The sequence below is a fragment of the Puntigrus tetrazona genome, chromosome 5, assembly GCF_018831695.1.
Source record: "Puntigrus tetrazona isolate hp1 chromosome 5, ASM1883169v1, whole genome shotgun sequence".
Taxonomy (NCBI): Eukaryota; Metazoa; Chordata; class Actinopteri; order Cypriniformes; family Cyprinidae; genus Puntigrus; species Puntigrus tetrazona.
This window is the reverse complement of record NC_056703.1, coordinates 26,814,487-26,827,455: the sequence shown is the minus strand read 5'-3', so window position 1 is coordinate 26,827,455 and position 12,969 is coordinate 26,814,487. Positions and strand designations below refer to the sequence as shown.

General features: G+C 37.6%; 2 protein-coding genes across 8 annotated transcripts in view; both read left to right on the top strand.

Moving 5' to 3' along the window:
* Positions 1–6,158, top strand: part of clip1a (CAP-GLY domain containing linker protein 1a) — a 30,551-nt gene extending 24,393 nt beyond the window's left edge. For 5 of the 7 annotated variants that reach the window (XM_043239158.1, XM_043239159.1, XM_043239155.1 and 2 more), the window contains 8 exons: positions 30–82; positions 205–322; positions 503–555; positions 647–782; positions 869–1,016; positions 1,241–1,293; positions 4,356–4,483; positions 5,016–6,158. In XM_043239158.1, the coding sequence (XP_043095093.1) occupies positions 30–82; positions 205–322; positions 503–555; positions 647–782; positions 869–1,016; positions 1,241–1,293; positions 4,356–4,483; positions 5,016–5,244 (918 nt within the window). In that variant the 3' untranslated portion in view covers positions 5,245–6,158. The remainder of the gene's footprint in view (positions 1–29; positions 83–204; positions 323–502; positions 556–646; positions 783–868; positions 1,017–1,240; positions 1,294–4,355; positions 4,484–5,015) is intronic. The other 2 variants (XM_043239154.1, XM_043239156.1) reach the window with 2 other exon arrangements.
* A 660-nt stretch (positions 6,159–6,818) lies between these two features.
* On the top strand, positions 6,819–10,536 carry cdca5 (cell division cycle associated 5). The gene is made up of 5 exons (XM_043238366.1): positions 6,819–7,160; positions 7,352–7,431; positions 7,894–7,956; positions 8,058–8,564; positions 9,667–10,536. The coding sequence occupies exons 1-5, from the start codon at positions 7,106–7,108 to the stop codon at positions 9,745–9,747; spliced, it is 786 nt and encodes a 261-aa protein (XP_043094301.1). The 5' UTR covers positions 6,819–7,105; the 3' UTR covers positions 9,748–10,536.
* Positions 10,537–12,969: the final 2,433 nt, after the last annotated feature.

Below are 12,969 nucleotides of genomic sequence, written 5' to 3'. Positions count from 1 at the left end.
GGTAAATTTGTTTCACCCTCACCCTACAGCTCAAAAAGGAGTGTGACAACCTTAATGATCAATTGAAGGAGATGAAAACGAGGTAAGGAACAACAAAAAATGCATTAAGTTTGAATATTTCAGCTAGCTGTAGTTGTGCTAAACCTGCAATCCCAAATGAACGAAAGCATAATGCACGCATCCTGCAATCTGTCTCCTGCGCAGGGAAAGCACTTTAACAAGCGAATCAGAAAAGGAGAAATCAGCACTTCAGCAGTCTCTCCAAACACAGAGTGCCTTGATCTCAGAAAAGGACAAAGAATTAGACTCTCTGAGAAATGAGGTAGGGTGGCCGCTTATGTAACACTTTCGTGGGATATTTGAGTAGATGTTACTATCTCAGTTTGAGAAAATGCTAACATCCAAAATAAATAAATTGGGAAGCACGGTAAAATGGCCCGGAGGCTGTATTTTGGAAATGTATTTATATTCACTTCTGCATAAATATTCTTTCTTAATCCAGTTCAAAAAGGAGTGCGACAGCCTCAATAGTCAGTTAAAGAAGATAAAAATGAGGTGAGAAATTTAATACAATTTTGACTGTACCGTGTGTAGAGGTTTTTGCTTTCTTGTTTTAATACAAACATTCTTGACTCTGCTGCATTAGTGAATGTGTTCTGCGCAGGGAAAGCACTTTAACGAAAGAAACCGAAAAAGAGAAAGCAGCACTTCAGCAGTCCCTCCAAACACAGAGTGCCTTGATCTCGGAGAAGGAAAAGGAATTAGACTCTCTGAGAAATGAGGTAACGTCTGTTTGAACGAGGCCGTGTGTGCGCTATTTCGGTTTTGCTTGATTTTAGTTTTTTTCTTTTGTGGTTCTTGCAAGCAGATATCAGGTCTGCGCGATTCGACGCAGGTGCTGCAGTCCAATCTGAAATCTCACAAGAGTGAGAATACTTTGTTGCAGGAGCGAGTGAAGAATCTGGAGACGAGTTTAGCTGACTCTCAGATCACCAGCAAAGGAGATGATGCCTCAGGTACAGCTCTACACACCACAACAACATAGAGGAATTAATAAAGTTGCATTAAAAAAAATGTATGCATAGTGTTTTCTGCTGTTGCATTTCGGGATCAAACTATGCTTAGAAATACCTATATACTGTAACTCTTACCTTAAACTGGTCTAAATCTTAAACGTATAAGTGTGTTGTGTTTGTGTTTAATTTACATGAACAGTTTGTGTATTTTATGTTCCAACCAGATGATTCTGCTTTACAAGTGTGGAAGGAGGCAAAGGAAAATGCTGAACGGCAGGTATGCAGAGTGTCAAGTTATAATAATGTCCATCATTTTAATGGCATATTGTTGTATTTTGTCCTACAACATCATATACAACAGATTGCACTATTAGTGTTGAGACTATTTCACTCGAACGGCTCTTTACCAGGAAGGATCAACTCAAGGCGAAATAAAACACAAGACAAGTTTTTGGGATTTTTAGCTTGCAAGGATTGCGCTGTCGGTTGCAAGCGGGAGAAAAGCAGGTTTCTCTCTTTTGCCTCCCTTTGCCTCTGAAGCTCAGATCGCAAGTCACTTTATTTATAGAGGAAAGGACAGGGCAAGATGAGTAAAAGCAACAAGGAAAACAAAGACTTCAGACATGTTTGTCACATACGTTATCACTAGCCACATATCTTTTGTGCGTCAGAATCTTCATTCCTTCAGATTCTCCCGGCGCCCATACCAGTCTAAGATATTATATAGAGGCCATGTCATGTCATGACCTAGAACAAGACGTGTTATACCAGATGGAAGCTGAAACTGAAGGGTCAAAGTTGCATAATGTCAATACACAACTCCAACAATTAGTGTAAAAACTCAAATCTGTTCATTTAAATAACCCTAAACAATCGGTTAAGCTATAACCATTTTTTTTCCTTTTTATAAACAAAAAGGTTTTTTTTATATAATTTATTATTTTTTTGAGTTTCTAGGCATTTAACAAACTGAACATTTTTGGTTTAAATTGTCTGCAGGTTTGCCTAATTAAAAGTTGCACAATTAAATGCAATAATTATTTGTATTCCAATGTGTAGGATATTTTTGTTAGAACCTTTAATCATCCATGATTAAACCTGGCTTTTTAACACATTTACCGATATTTGTATGTGTAACAGAATTCCTTCAAATTGAAATATATTTTTAACAACTAGCAGAAGCCATTATTGATCACCACTAGCAAATTCTGAACAGAAAAATACTGTACAATACTGTATATGAATAACCATAACCATGAATGCATAGTAAGACTGGTCAGAATTACTGATTCATATTTTAAGTCTCATTAAAGTGCTGAAAGAGAAATTCTAGGAAATAATGTGAGGATGAATGAACTTCTTCTTTTCAGCTGCTAAACAGCGCTTTGTTTACGAAGGTTACTGAGGAAACTGCTCTGTTTCTGCTTTTCCATAAGAGATATTGGTTATGGAGATACTATTTTCTTTCAGCCTGTCTGCCAGTTTTGTTAGAGCACATTTTTATTGAAAATCTTAGACGTTAATGTGCATTGTAAAAAAAAAAAACTGCTGATAATAAGGTAGCCTACGCAGACTTTTATGGAACAGATAAAATGCCTATAATTTATAATCATGTAAAGTCTGAATTGTGAGATTCATAGTTCATAACTTAATTTTATCTTCATTTTGTTTGAACATCTAGTACATGTTAGTAGATAAGGTACATTGTCACCCAACCAATAGCTTATTTGTGTTTGACAATGTTTTCATGTGTGACATAAAACGTGCATTTCAGTGCATGTATGAGTAGTTTTTTTTAATATTTCTATTATATTTTCCAAAAATACAATGGATAACCACACTCATTTTGGTCCCTAATTTTTTCATCTCTAATCTGGAGCCCTTGCTTCATACGAGTTTGTGGTTAACCAGCAACAACGTGGAATACAAATTCCCCAGCATAGATTTGCTGCACTGACTGCATTAAGTAATGTAGTAAAATGCAGATATTAACAGGTGAAATTCAGTGAACATTATTGATGATGTATATTTTGTACAGGGAAGCAAATAAAGCCAGAATAAAAACACATGGTGCAAAGATTCACACATCATCTTTCCTGTGTAAGCTATCATTAATACAGCGATTTAATAGTTACTGTTTTAAATATATTAAGACACTTTAAGTGTTTTAAGCGTTGAACCAGATGAAAAATTGCCTCGCTTGTGCTGCAGTTCTATAGTGTTTTGCCCTCCAGGTCTTCAAACCGGTCACGTGACATGAAAGCTATGAATAATAATCATATCTTCAAACCCTGGCATCCTTTAAATAAGAACAGCCAGCATTTGTGGAGATGTTAGATGGACTCTGGTCCTTGGGGCTTTTATGTTCTTATCTCACTCACAGGTTTTTGTCAATGGGTAATCATCTTCCTGTTTACCCCCTATACCAGACTCCATTATCTCTGAAACGTATTTTGATTTGTCTTGAACTTATTTTGGGCTCTTTACTTTTCAGTCGACTCTTATTAATGGAATAGTACACCTAAAAATGAAACTTACCTCATATTTTACTCACCCCAAAGCCATCCTGGGTGTGTATGACTTTCTTCTTTCAGATGAACACAGACAGAGGTTTTTAAAAATGTATCCTGGCTAATCCAAGCTTGGTAATGTTCGTAGATAGTGGCCATTATTTTGAAGCTCTGTAAATCAGATATATCTGCAAGTACTGCACTGTAAAACTAACCTATATGCCTTCGGGGGTTTAAAACATGTCTTCTGAAGCAGATCGATGGATTTTTGTAACAAAAATATTTATAATTTAAAAATTATAATGTAAATAACTGACTTCGGACTCAATATATGACACAACTTACATCATACGTCGTACATCGAGTCAGAAGTCAGCCGGTCGTTTATGCTATAATTTTAAAATATTTTTGTTACAGAAACCCATTGATCTGCTTCAGATGATATGTGATAAATATGTGACAGGTGAGTTTTAGGTTTTATATCCGAATTATGGAGGTTGTAAATAATGGTCGCTATCCACAAGCATTACCAAGCTTGGCAGAGCCAGGACAAATTGTTAAAAAACTCCCACAATGTTCATCTGAAAGAAGAAAGTCATATACCCCTGGCATGGCTTCGGATGAGTAAAATAGGGGGAAATTAAAATTTTTGGGTGAACTATTCCTTTAAGTGAGACTAGATTTAGTTTTAATTTACCCTTTTATTTATTGTTTTTCATTTGTTATTTTTTTGTTTTCATTTGTTTCTCAAATGGTTCACGAGATCACACATTTATGAACTGCACATTAGAAACACTTGCTGATTAACTCCTTTTTTTTTTTTGGTAAGGTTGAATTCCTGAACTCGGTTATTGTGGATCTTCAGCGGAAGAACGAAGACCTAAAAGCAAAATTAGAGAAGATGGCTGAAGCAGCGATCAATGGAAACGGTGCAACGGAAATGGACAGCCAAAACAGGTGCTTTCTTATTAAATCACGCTATTTCTTGACATTTATTCTTCAAACATAAATGTTACTCTACAGGGTTTTATATTAGTTGATTTTGGGTAGACGTATCGATTGTGATCAGTTCTTCAAACAACATTGTCATTCTGTGTGCATTAAAATATAGAAAAGTATCTACTTAATCCCAAGTAGTGTTTCGTTAATGAAAACTGACAAACCTAAATTTTATCGACTGTTTATTTTAATTTTTTTACGACTAAGACGAGATGCAGACAAGACAGCAATAAGTTCACTAAATGAAATATCTGTTATCAAGATTAAATTTTGTTGACAGAAAAAGACGAGACTAAAATGTTATTGCAGGCTGATTTACTTCACGAGCTTTCATGTGCGCGGTTGCCAGATATTCAACTTGAAAATGTACATAAAATACATAATACATAAAATGTATTGCTTGGAATTAGATCAATTCATCCATCATTTTATGATGTTGAAATGCAAAACTGTGAAAACCGAATCTCACGCCCGTGTCTTTTCTGCCTAGTCACGCCGAGCCGACGATTAAAAAGAAACCCCCTCCACGTCTCTTCTGTGACATATGTGACTGCTTCGACCTACACGACACGGAGGACTGTCCCACCCAGGACCAGATGCTAGATTCCCCGCCGCACACCGCCTATCACGGCAGTCCCAACGATGAACGACCTTACTGTGACATCTGTGAGGTCTTCGGCCATTGGACGGAGTCCTGCAACGACGATCAAACTTTCTAAGGTTCCTGCTCCCCGCGATCCCTCAACATTCGTCCTCGCAATACTATGCCTTGAATCAAACAGTGCACAAAAGACTATTGTAAGTTTGTGTGGTTTTTCACTTGTGTGTTTACCACCGTATAAGCCTAAACCTTTCAGTCACTTTAAAGCAAGCATCCGTAGTTTACTCAGTGGCAATTTTACCTGCCTTTATTGCACTGAATGACTGTTAGGTGGAAAGAGGGTTTTAAGTTCGCTTCGGAAGAACCTTGTAGTGAATGTTCATTCTTTCTACGGTGGTGGAGATTCCACGGTTCTCTTATATTCTCGAAAGGTTTCAGATCTTTGAACTTCAGTGCTGACCTCCGGTGGAAGGGAGGCTCGACTTCTCAGCAGCCTTTCACATATCAACGAGTTTGGATGCCGAGAGAGAAGTATTAATATAAAGAGTAAGTTATTCTAGAATTGTGAAAATATCAAGATTTATATACAAAGAACACATAAGCGTGCTGCGATCGTTTGTTATCTTTAAGAACGACTGTTAGGAAAATTGGAGAAACGGAGAGAAAAAAAAAAAGAACCGCCATCTTGCTGTTTTTGTTACTTCAAAGTCAGCGTACGCTTCCCAGGTTGTTTGTGAGACATTTATTTGTACAAATATCAAAGGGGGACTTTTTTTTTTTTTCGAAAATAAACGTCTAGAAATATCTTTCAAGTGCAAAAAAATATTCTTTGTTGTGTTGTATGTTAATGCCAATGTGCTGCTCTAAAAAAAATTATGTGTGACTGGCCCTAAAGAGCATCCCGAGCTGTCTGAGGAAAACATAGGGCTATTTGGCTCTTGTGCGAGCCGGACGCTGTTTTTTTGACGATGAAGCTGCCTGACAAATGAAGCAGTGAGTTACAATAAACATTGTTTTCAAATACCTTTTAAATTGTTTGATGTGGTCCTGGTCAATCAATCATAACCATCCACTGTGTTTGATTTTTTTTCTCTTGTGGAATAAAAAAAAAAAACATAATTTAAACTAAATTGCAGTTGGCAGTTGAGAGAGGCTGACGTGAACAATATGAAAATTGCATCATATTTCCTCCTAAATAATTATAACCACGTATCAAAATATTTATAGCTTCCTTATTACATCTTAAAATCGTTGTTTGTTATATTATAAGATAAAATACGAAATCGTCTTGTGTTCAGGCTGCTATTACATACGCCTGTTATTGCCTATGAATAACTAAAGTAAAAGTATCACATAACTCGTTTGCTAAGTTAACACTGATTACATCTGATCTCAGGCTTTATGATTTAGATTCAGTATATTAAAACATTAGTTTTGTCACTAAATTCGCCTGATTGCCAAGCCCTTTTAATAAATAATATAATAATAAAAGAATAAAAACGAGAACTATGAATGAGTGAGAAACGGGTTATACGCTATTCCATTTTAATATATTATACTTAATGAAAACATTTAATTCTTTGAAATACTGTATTTCGAGTGCTGTATTTTGAATAGGTTTCAGCGGTAGATCTGTCTCTCTGAGCCTTGAAGCGCCGCCCAAAGGAAAACACGTGTACCACGCCGGAAGTAGTCGGTTTAGCTCCACCCCTGCATCCGCCATTTCCTGCTACTGCATGGGAAGGCGGGCGAATTTGAAAGAAGAGCGTATACGTTTCCGTCTGAATGACATAATTATTTGTATTACTTGGTTTATACAAATCAACACAAGCGAATATATAACGGATTGGACAGTGTAAGTAAAACGAAGACCCAGCTCTTTTAGCATACATGCTCCGTTAGTTTGTCGTGTGTTCGTCGTGTTAGCTTCATCTCCCGTCCAGCGGCTGTTCACAGATTCTGGATCTATTCCCTTCAAGATGAGCAACAAAAGCACACGGTCACTGTCGAGGAGAAGCAGCGATGAAGTCAGAAGTGAGTGTTATTACTGTGAGCACGATATGACATGAGGCTGATAGCAAGGCTAATAACGTTAGCTGTTATGCTAGCGAATTACGAAAGAATAATAAATAAAAAATGACAGCTAAAATGGCTTTTTAGCGCTAAAGTATGTTCTATTTGGTGTCGGCTGTGTTTTTCTATAAAAGTGTATTGTTTGTACCCAGAGTCAAGTGGAAAGAGTCCACCGCGAAGGAGGTCCTGCAGGCTGTCTGCAAATGACCAAAGCCTGGCCTCGAGAGTTCTGGTGAGTTTGCTGAAGTGATAGGAATGAATGAAATAAGAGGCATTCGCCGCTCTGAATGAAAAGCCAAGCTGAATTCTGTTGTCAGATGTCAAGTAAGGTTGTGTTGCTCATCACGTCTGTACAAAATTGATGCAGTTTAGTTATTTTTGGCTCACTGTTAAAACCGAACAGCTGAAATAGATCACGTATAGATCTAAAACTGTTTAATTACTTTGATATATTATGGCTAAAAACTGTATATGTTAATGCATATTGTGTACAGTTGTGTTCTGAAGATATTAGAGGTAATGTGTGAGGCCATAATGTTCATGAAATGGTACCTTTCTATTGTTCATATCATGAAATTAAACCTATTTTGCTAGCAGCTCCATATATATGTGTCTGTGTGTGAGTATATATATATATTGGAATGGTTTTTTTTTATAATATATGTGTAATATTATGATGTCTTTGACTTTTAAGGCTCCACCTGTGGTTGTGAAGCGGTCAATCACTGTTAGGAAAATTGCACCCAGGAAAACTCAGGTATTTCTAACAAACAATATACGGTTCATGTTTAGTTTTTTTTGTCTTTTTTGGACTCTATAAAAAAAAAACAATGTTGTCATTTAAAAATGTCCCTCTAGGCCCTGTCTGACAGTAACAAGGAGAATGTAGAAAGATTATCTGAAGTGCCGAAAAAGCTGTCTCGAGTCTTGACATCGTCTCCAGCTGTAGTGACAATACCCAAGACGTCTGTGCTCTCGCCCATCCTGCCTCCTTCATCTCCATCCGCTGAGCCCAAAGAATCGGAGCAGGACCCCGTTTGGTCCCAAAAAGTACGACGCTCTTACAGTCGCTTGAGTATAGGGGACAAGTCCTTTGAAAGCCCCAAATCCCATCCTGCGCCTTCCACTTCTCCCAACAACCGAGAGACCCTGTTTGGTTTTGAGAGGCTTCAGACTCCAGAGGTGATGCGTAAAGCTGAGGGATCTAGAGCAGCTCCTCTGGGCTCTATGTCCGTCTCGCTGGGTTCTTTCAACGTTTCCGCTGCTGATGAAAGCGCGTCAAACCCCCTGGAAATTGATCTAAACATCCCAGGTGTGTGTCTGGGGAAGAAGACGAGCAGGCGGAAGCGCGTGCAACAGATAAAGGTGAGCGTGAGTCAGGATATCTTGATATTGAAGGTGGAAATTTGCTAAAAATGTACTCGATCTCAGGTCATTGAAGATGTAGATGAGTTGGTTTTTCATCAGATCGGTTTATTCAAAAAAACAAAAATCATAATAATGCACAATCCACACAGTCCATCGATTATCAGCACCTACTACTGCTCTCAGCATTCACCTCGTGCATGCCCTTCTGATAAAGATGCAGACGGACGAACTCCCAATCAAACATTTTTCTAAACATCATTAATCTTGGATCATTCAAATATTTAATAACATCAAACATTAATTGTAAACTGCTTGTTTTAACGAACTTCAGCTAACATAAACTAAGTTGTATTTTTTTTACAAAGATTAATAACTTATGTAGCAAATGTATCTTTTGTTCACTGATAATGTTAGTGCATTAATGATATAAAGTGATAACTTGATGTTTTAAGTCTTTTGCCCAAATGTTTAACTTGACTATACTTTTTGTGCCTTGCTTTAATGTATTTAAATGTTTATATTTTTTGTTATAAGAAAAATAGGGTGTTATACCTGCTGTATGTTGTATAATGAGGATAACAACTGATTTTCAGTGTCGTGATAATACCATGATAAAAGCTTTTGCACAAGTTTGTGCAAACATGCCCGTTTTTACCTCACAATGTTTTAGTTGGTGGACTGGATTGGTGTGGATTATTTTGATGTTTTTATCAGCTTTAAATTGACATTTTGACCACCTATTTTCTGCTGACATGCAGAATCTCTCTAAATCCCATCTACAAGCCGGACGGGCTGAAACCGAGTGAATGCCATTTTTTAAAGTACTTTTAGAAATTCTTTTAAAAAAGTAATGTTTTGAAAAGGGAGTTTTTGCAGTGATGCCACGAAGAACCAAAAAAGAGCTTTTCCGTGAACATTTCTTAAAAGAGTGTTGTGTGTGTTTTGTTTTTTTTTAACGTGAAGAACGTTTTAACAATTGAAAGAGCCTTTTGTTTAATAAAAAGATTCCATGAATGCTTTTTAAGACTATACTATATTTTCTAACAGGGTTGCCTCCTTTACCTTTGATTAGTGTTGTATTTTTTCCCTGTTCTTTCAGATGTCAGAGTTGGACGTTCTTGCTGCAAAGATGAATGCTGAGTTTGAGGAAGCTGAAAGTTTTGACCTGGTTGTTGAATGATCCCCACACACACACACACACACACACACACACACACACACACGCAGGACACTTTCAGGACGTGGGATACTTTCCAACTCATCACTTTTGTAATTGTTCATTTCTTTTCTCTGTTTCCTCCTGCAAAATCTTAACTAAAAGCATGCTTTAAGAGATCAGTTTTGTTGTTCTGATCATTTTTCACAGTGCCACAATCATCAGTAAATCCCTGAATGACAAGGTTTTTATTCCTTGTTTATATTTTCGTATTTGTTGAATGGGTTTTGTTAACTCTTGTTATTTTAATAAATAGCATTTGCGGTAGTGGCCTGTCAGAGTTGAAAGTGAATCCTGTTGTTAAAAGTATTTTTTTCTAGGATTAAATGGCGGCAGACAGGAAGATCACTGTTACAATATGTAATTCTCCACCTTTTTATATTCATAAATTCTGTCTGCCTAGGTCTTTTTAGCTTAGTTGAGCTTTAGTTCTTTTAAGTGGGAAGTGAGCTCAGTATGTAGAGCAAGCGTCGCTGCATGACGTGATTATACTGTGCTTCACCACTAGAGTGAGCACTTGATTATCACAGTACTCCTAAGTGCATCTATTGTTTACTCTGTTCCAACATGGTTCCTGAACGTTTTTTGTGGTATGCGGTGTGTTCAGCATGTCAATGTCAATCCATCCATCAATAATCTAACAGAACCTGAGTGCAGTGCATGCCGAGGCGTCTGAGAGGCCTGCTGCAGCTGATCTGAGCTTTGCTGCTCTCCATATTTCTAAAATAAATAAATGCATTTTGCCTTATTTAACATGGTCTCTTCTCTCGATTGATTGTCTTGTGAGGGAATTTGTCATTTTTGTTTTTCATTCATTTAAAGCGCTTCCCGGTTTCCTGATTAATCCAGCAAACGCAATAACTTGAGAAATGTTTAGCTGTTTTCCGGAATGTAAAATTAACCCTGTAAAGCCCGACGTGAAGTAATTGTCAGAAATAATATGAAATAAGTTGAATGTATTGAGAGTAAATATAATGAAAAAGAAAAAACAAAACACATTTTTTGTTTATAAATCTTCAATGTATCAATATTAATGTCTGTGTACAACCATGCAGTAGTTTGTTCTGCATGGTGACAGGGTCTGCCTTGTTGGATCGCTGGCACCATTCAATGTAGTTGGCGGCTTGATCTTGGTGTAAGATGGTGAGCTTGTGGTTCTTGTGCAGTATGGCAAGCCATCCATTGTTTTGGTCATCCCTTTCTCCTGACTTCCAGCTGGAGGCCAGTTTTGAGAGTCGAGCACATAGCCATACCACCAGATACTGGTCTTTACGCTGCGTGTCAGATATCATTATAGATGTAATTAAAGTGTGTGGTGCATGAGGTCCTACACAGCTTTTCCATTATCATGATAGAGATGACATTCTAAACTCTTCATGGGCCAACACTCCATAAAGGACCATGGGATGACAATGTGGCAGATCTGCGACTTGATGCGGTCTTCACTGGTCTTCTTATCGCAGGTGAAGCTGGTTGTTATGTGCCACTTCAGCCAAGCCGAAACCTGCACTCAGGTTTTTGGTTCCTTGCGTAGCAGCTTGAGTTCCTCAGGACCAGATTCTTAGCGGGTGGCAGATGGCCTTATGGGGAACGTGGACAAACCATTTTTTTATGAGGTTGAGAAAGGCGGCAAGCATTTCTCTTGATTCTTCTCAAACAGGATCTGGATTGAAAGGCAGTTCCTCATGAATCTGACTTGGTTGTCTGTGAGGTGCACAACGTTGTAAATGTTCTTATCCAGGACCCATCCAAAGACCCTTCAAAGACAAGGTATAAAAGCGATCAAATTTCTTGGTAGTTGACACTATCAGCGGGGTTGGCCATTTTTTTCCAGATTGGCATGGTTGTGCTGAATTGTCTGAATAAGATCTGGTTGATGAAAATTGCTAGCCTTTAACTAAATAGCAGCACTGTATATTCCACGTCTTAACCAGATCCCTTGATTCAGTTACTTTACCCAGCTTCATTCTTTTCTCTGCTCCAGCTCCTCTGGACCATCTTTGCTCCATCTATGCTTTCAGCTTTGTGATACTTCTGACAGATTTCATGGTTCTTAACAACAAGAAAAGAGCAGTAGAGACATTCCTTGCGGATTTTCTCCTTGACATCATCTGTCCACAGCCATGCTTCCTTGTCAGCCCTCTTTGTTGAGGCATAGTCATGCCATGTTCTGCGTGTCTGCTGCTTTGCCAATCATTTAAATGGTTTTACTATTCTGTATGTTTCTTCATGATTGGCGGCAGATGAATGCAAGTGATGGCTTTAACCCATTTTTCATTTGAACATTTTATATAAAATTTGTCTTTATATGATCTGATTTTATAGTTTAGACCATGACAAAGATATCTTATACGTAACTAAACATGATTCACTTGCGCATGCATCTTGTTTAGGTAGGAAGTTGTGTCAGTTATTTTGCCTGCAAACGTCACCTATAGCAGAGGTTGTTAAACAATGATGGGGTAAATCAGTTTCTTTATAAGTTTTGTACTTCGTTTTTATTTTACTTCTCAAATCCAGTATGGCACTACAGCACAGCAGTACAACAATAATCAATGAGGGGTGAATGGATCCTGAAGACACGTTGCCAGTGATTTCACATACTGTAATGTCCCTGTGTGAATTCTGCTATTATATAACAAGAGGAAGTTGATAGGAAATGGTCGTCCTTGCATGGCTGTTAATTTAGGACTCAGCTGTGATTGGCTCTGTGCATATTTGTTCTTTTTCTGAAGGTCAAACTTCATTCCAGTACGGTATTGATTTCATTTGGGTGCCTTGCCAGTGTTACATAATTGATCATTGATGGTTTCTAGCATGGAATGGAATGAACAAATACATACCTACCCACAGACCCTGGAGATACCCCTACAGTTCTAACAGTAATTTCCCGTTTTATCCCCCAATATAAGTGTTTCTCGTGTAATGGCTTAGTTAAGCAAAAAGTGAATTTTATGAATAATAATCACAACTGCTTCACAGTTAAATATTTTCTTTCGTCTAACTTGAAAACAACCTCATGTGCATTATTTAAGCAAAAGGGTCGTTAGACACAACACGTGGTCCCTATCGTTATGAACAAAACAAATCATAAATATTCTAATTGTTTTTTGGTGCCATAGTGTAACGAAACTTTAGAAAGATGGCCGTTCAGATACGTTGCAGTCAGGTCAAAGCAGTTACACT

Bases quoted from the DNA above. Each gene is read 5' to 3' on its own strand.
- cdca5 (XM_043238366.1), top strand. From the start codon at position 7,106: ATGAGCAACAAAAGCACACGGTCACTGTCGAGGAGAAGCAGCGATGAA. The intron at 7,161-7,351 runs GTGAGTGTTATT...GTTTGTACCCAG, and splicing joins AAGCAGCGATGAAGTCAGAA to AGTCAAGTGGAAAGAGTCCA. The intron at 8,565-9,666 runs GTGAGCGTGAGT...CTGTTCTTTCAG, and splicing joins AGCGCGTGCAACAGATAAAG to ATGTCAGAGTTGGACGTTCT.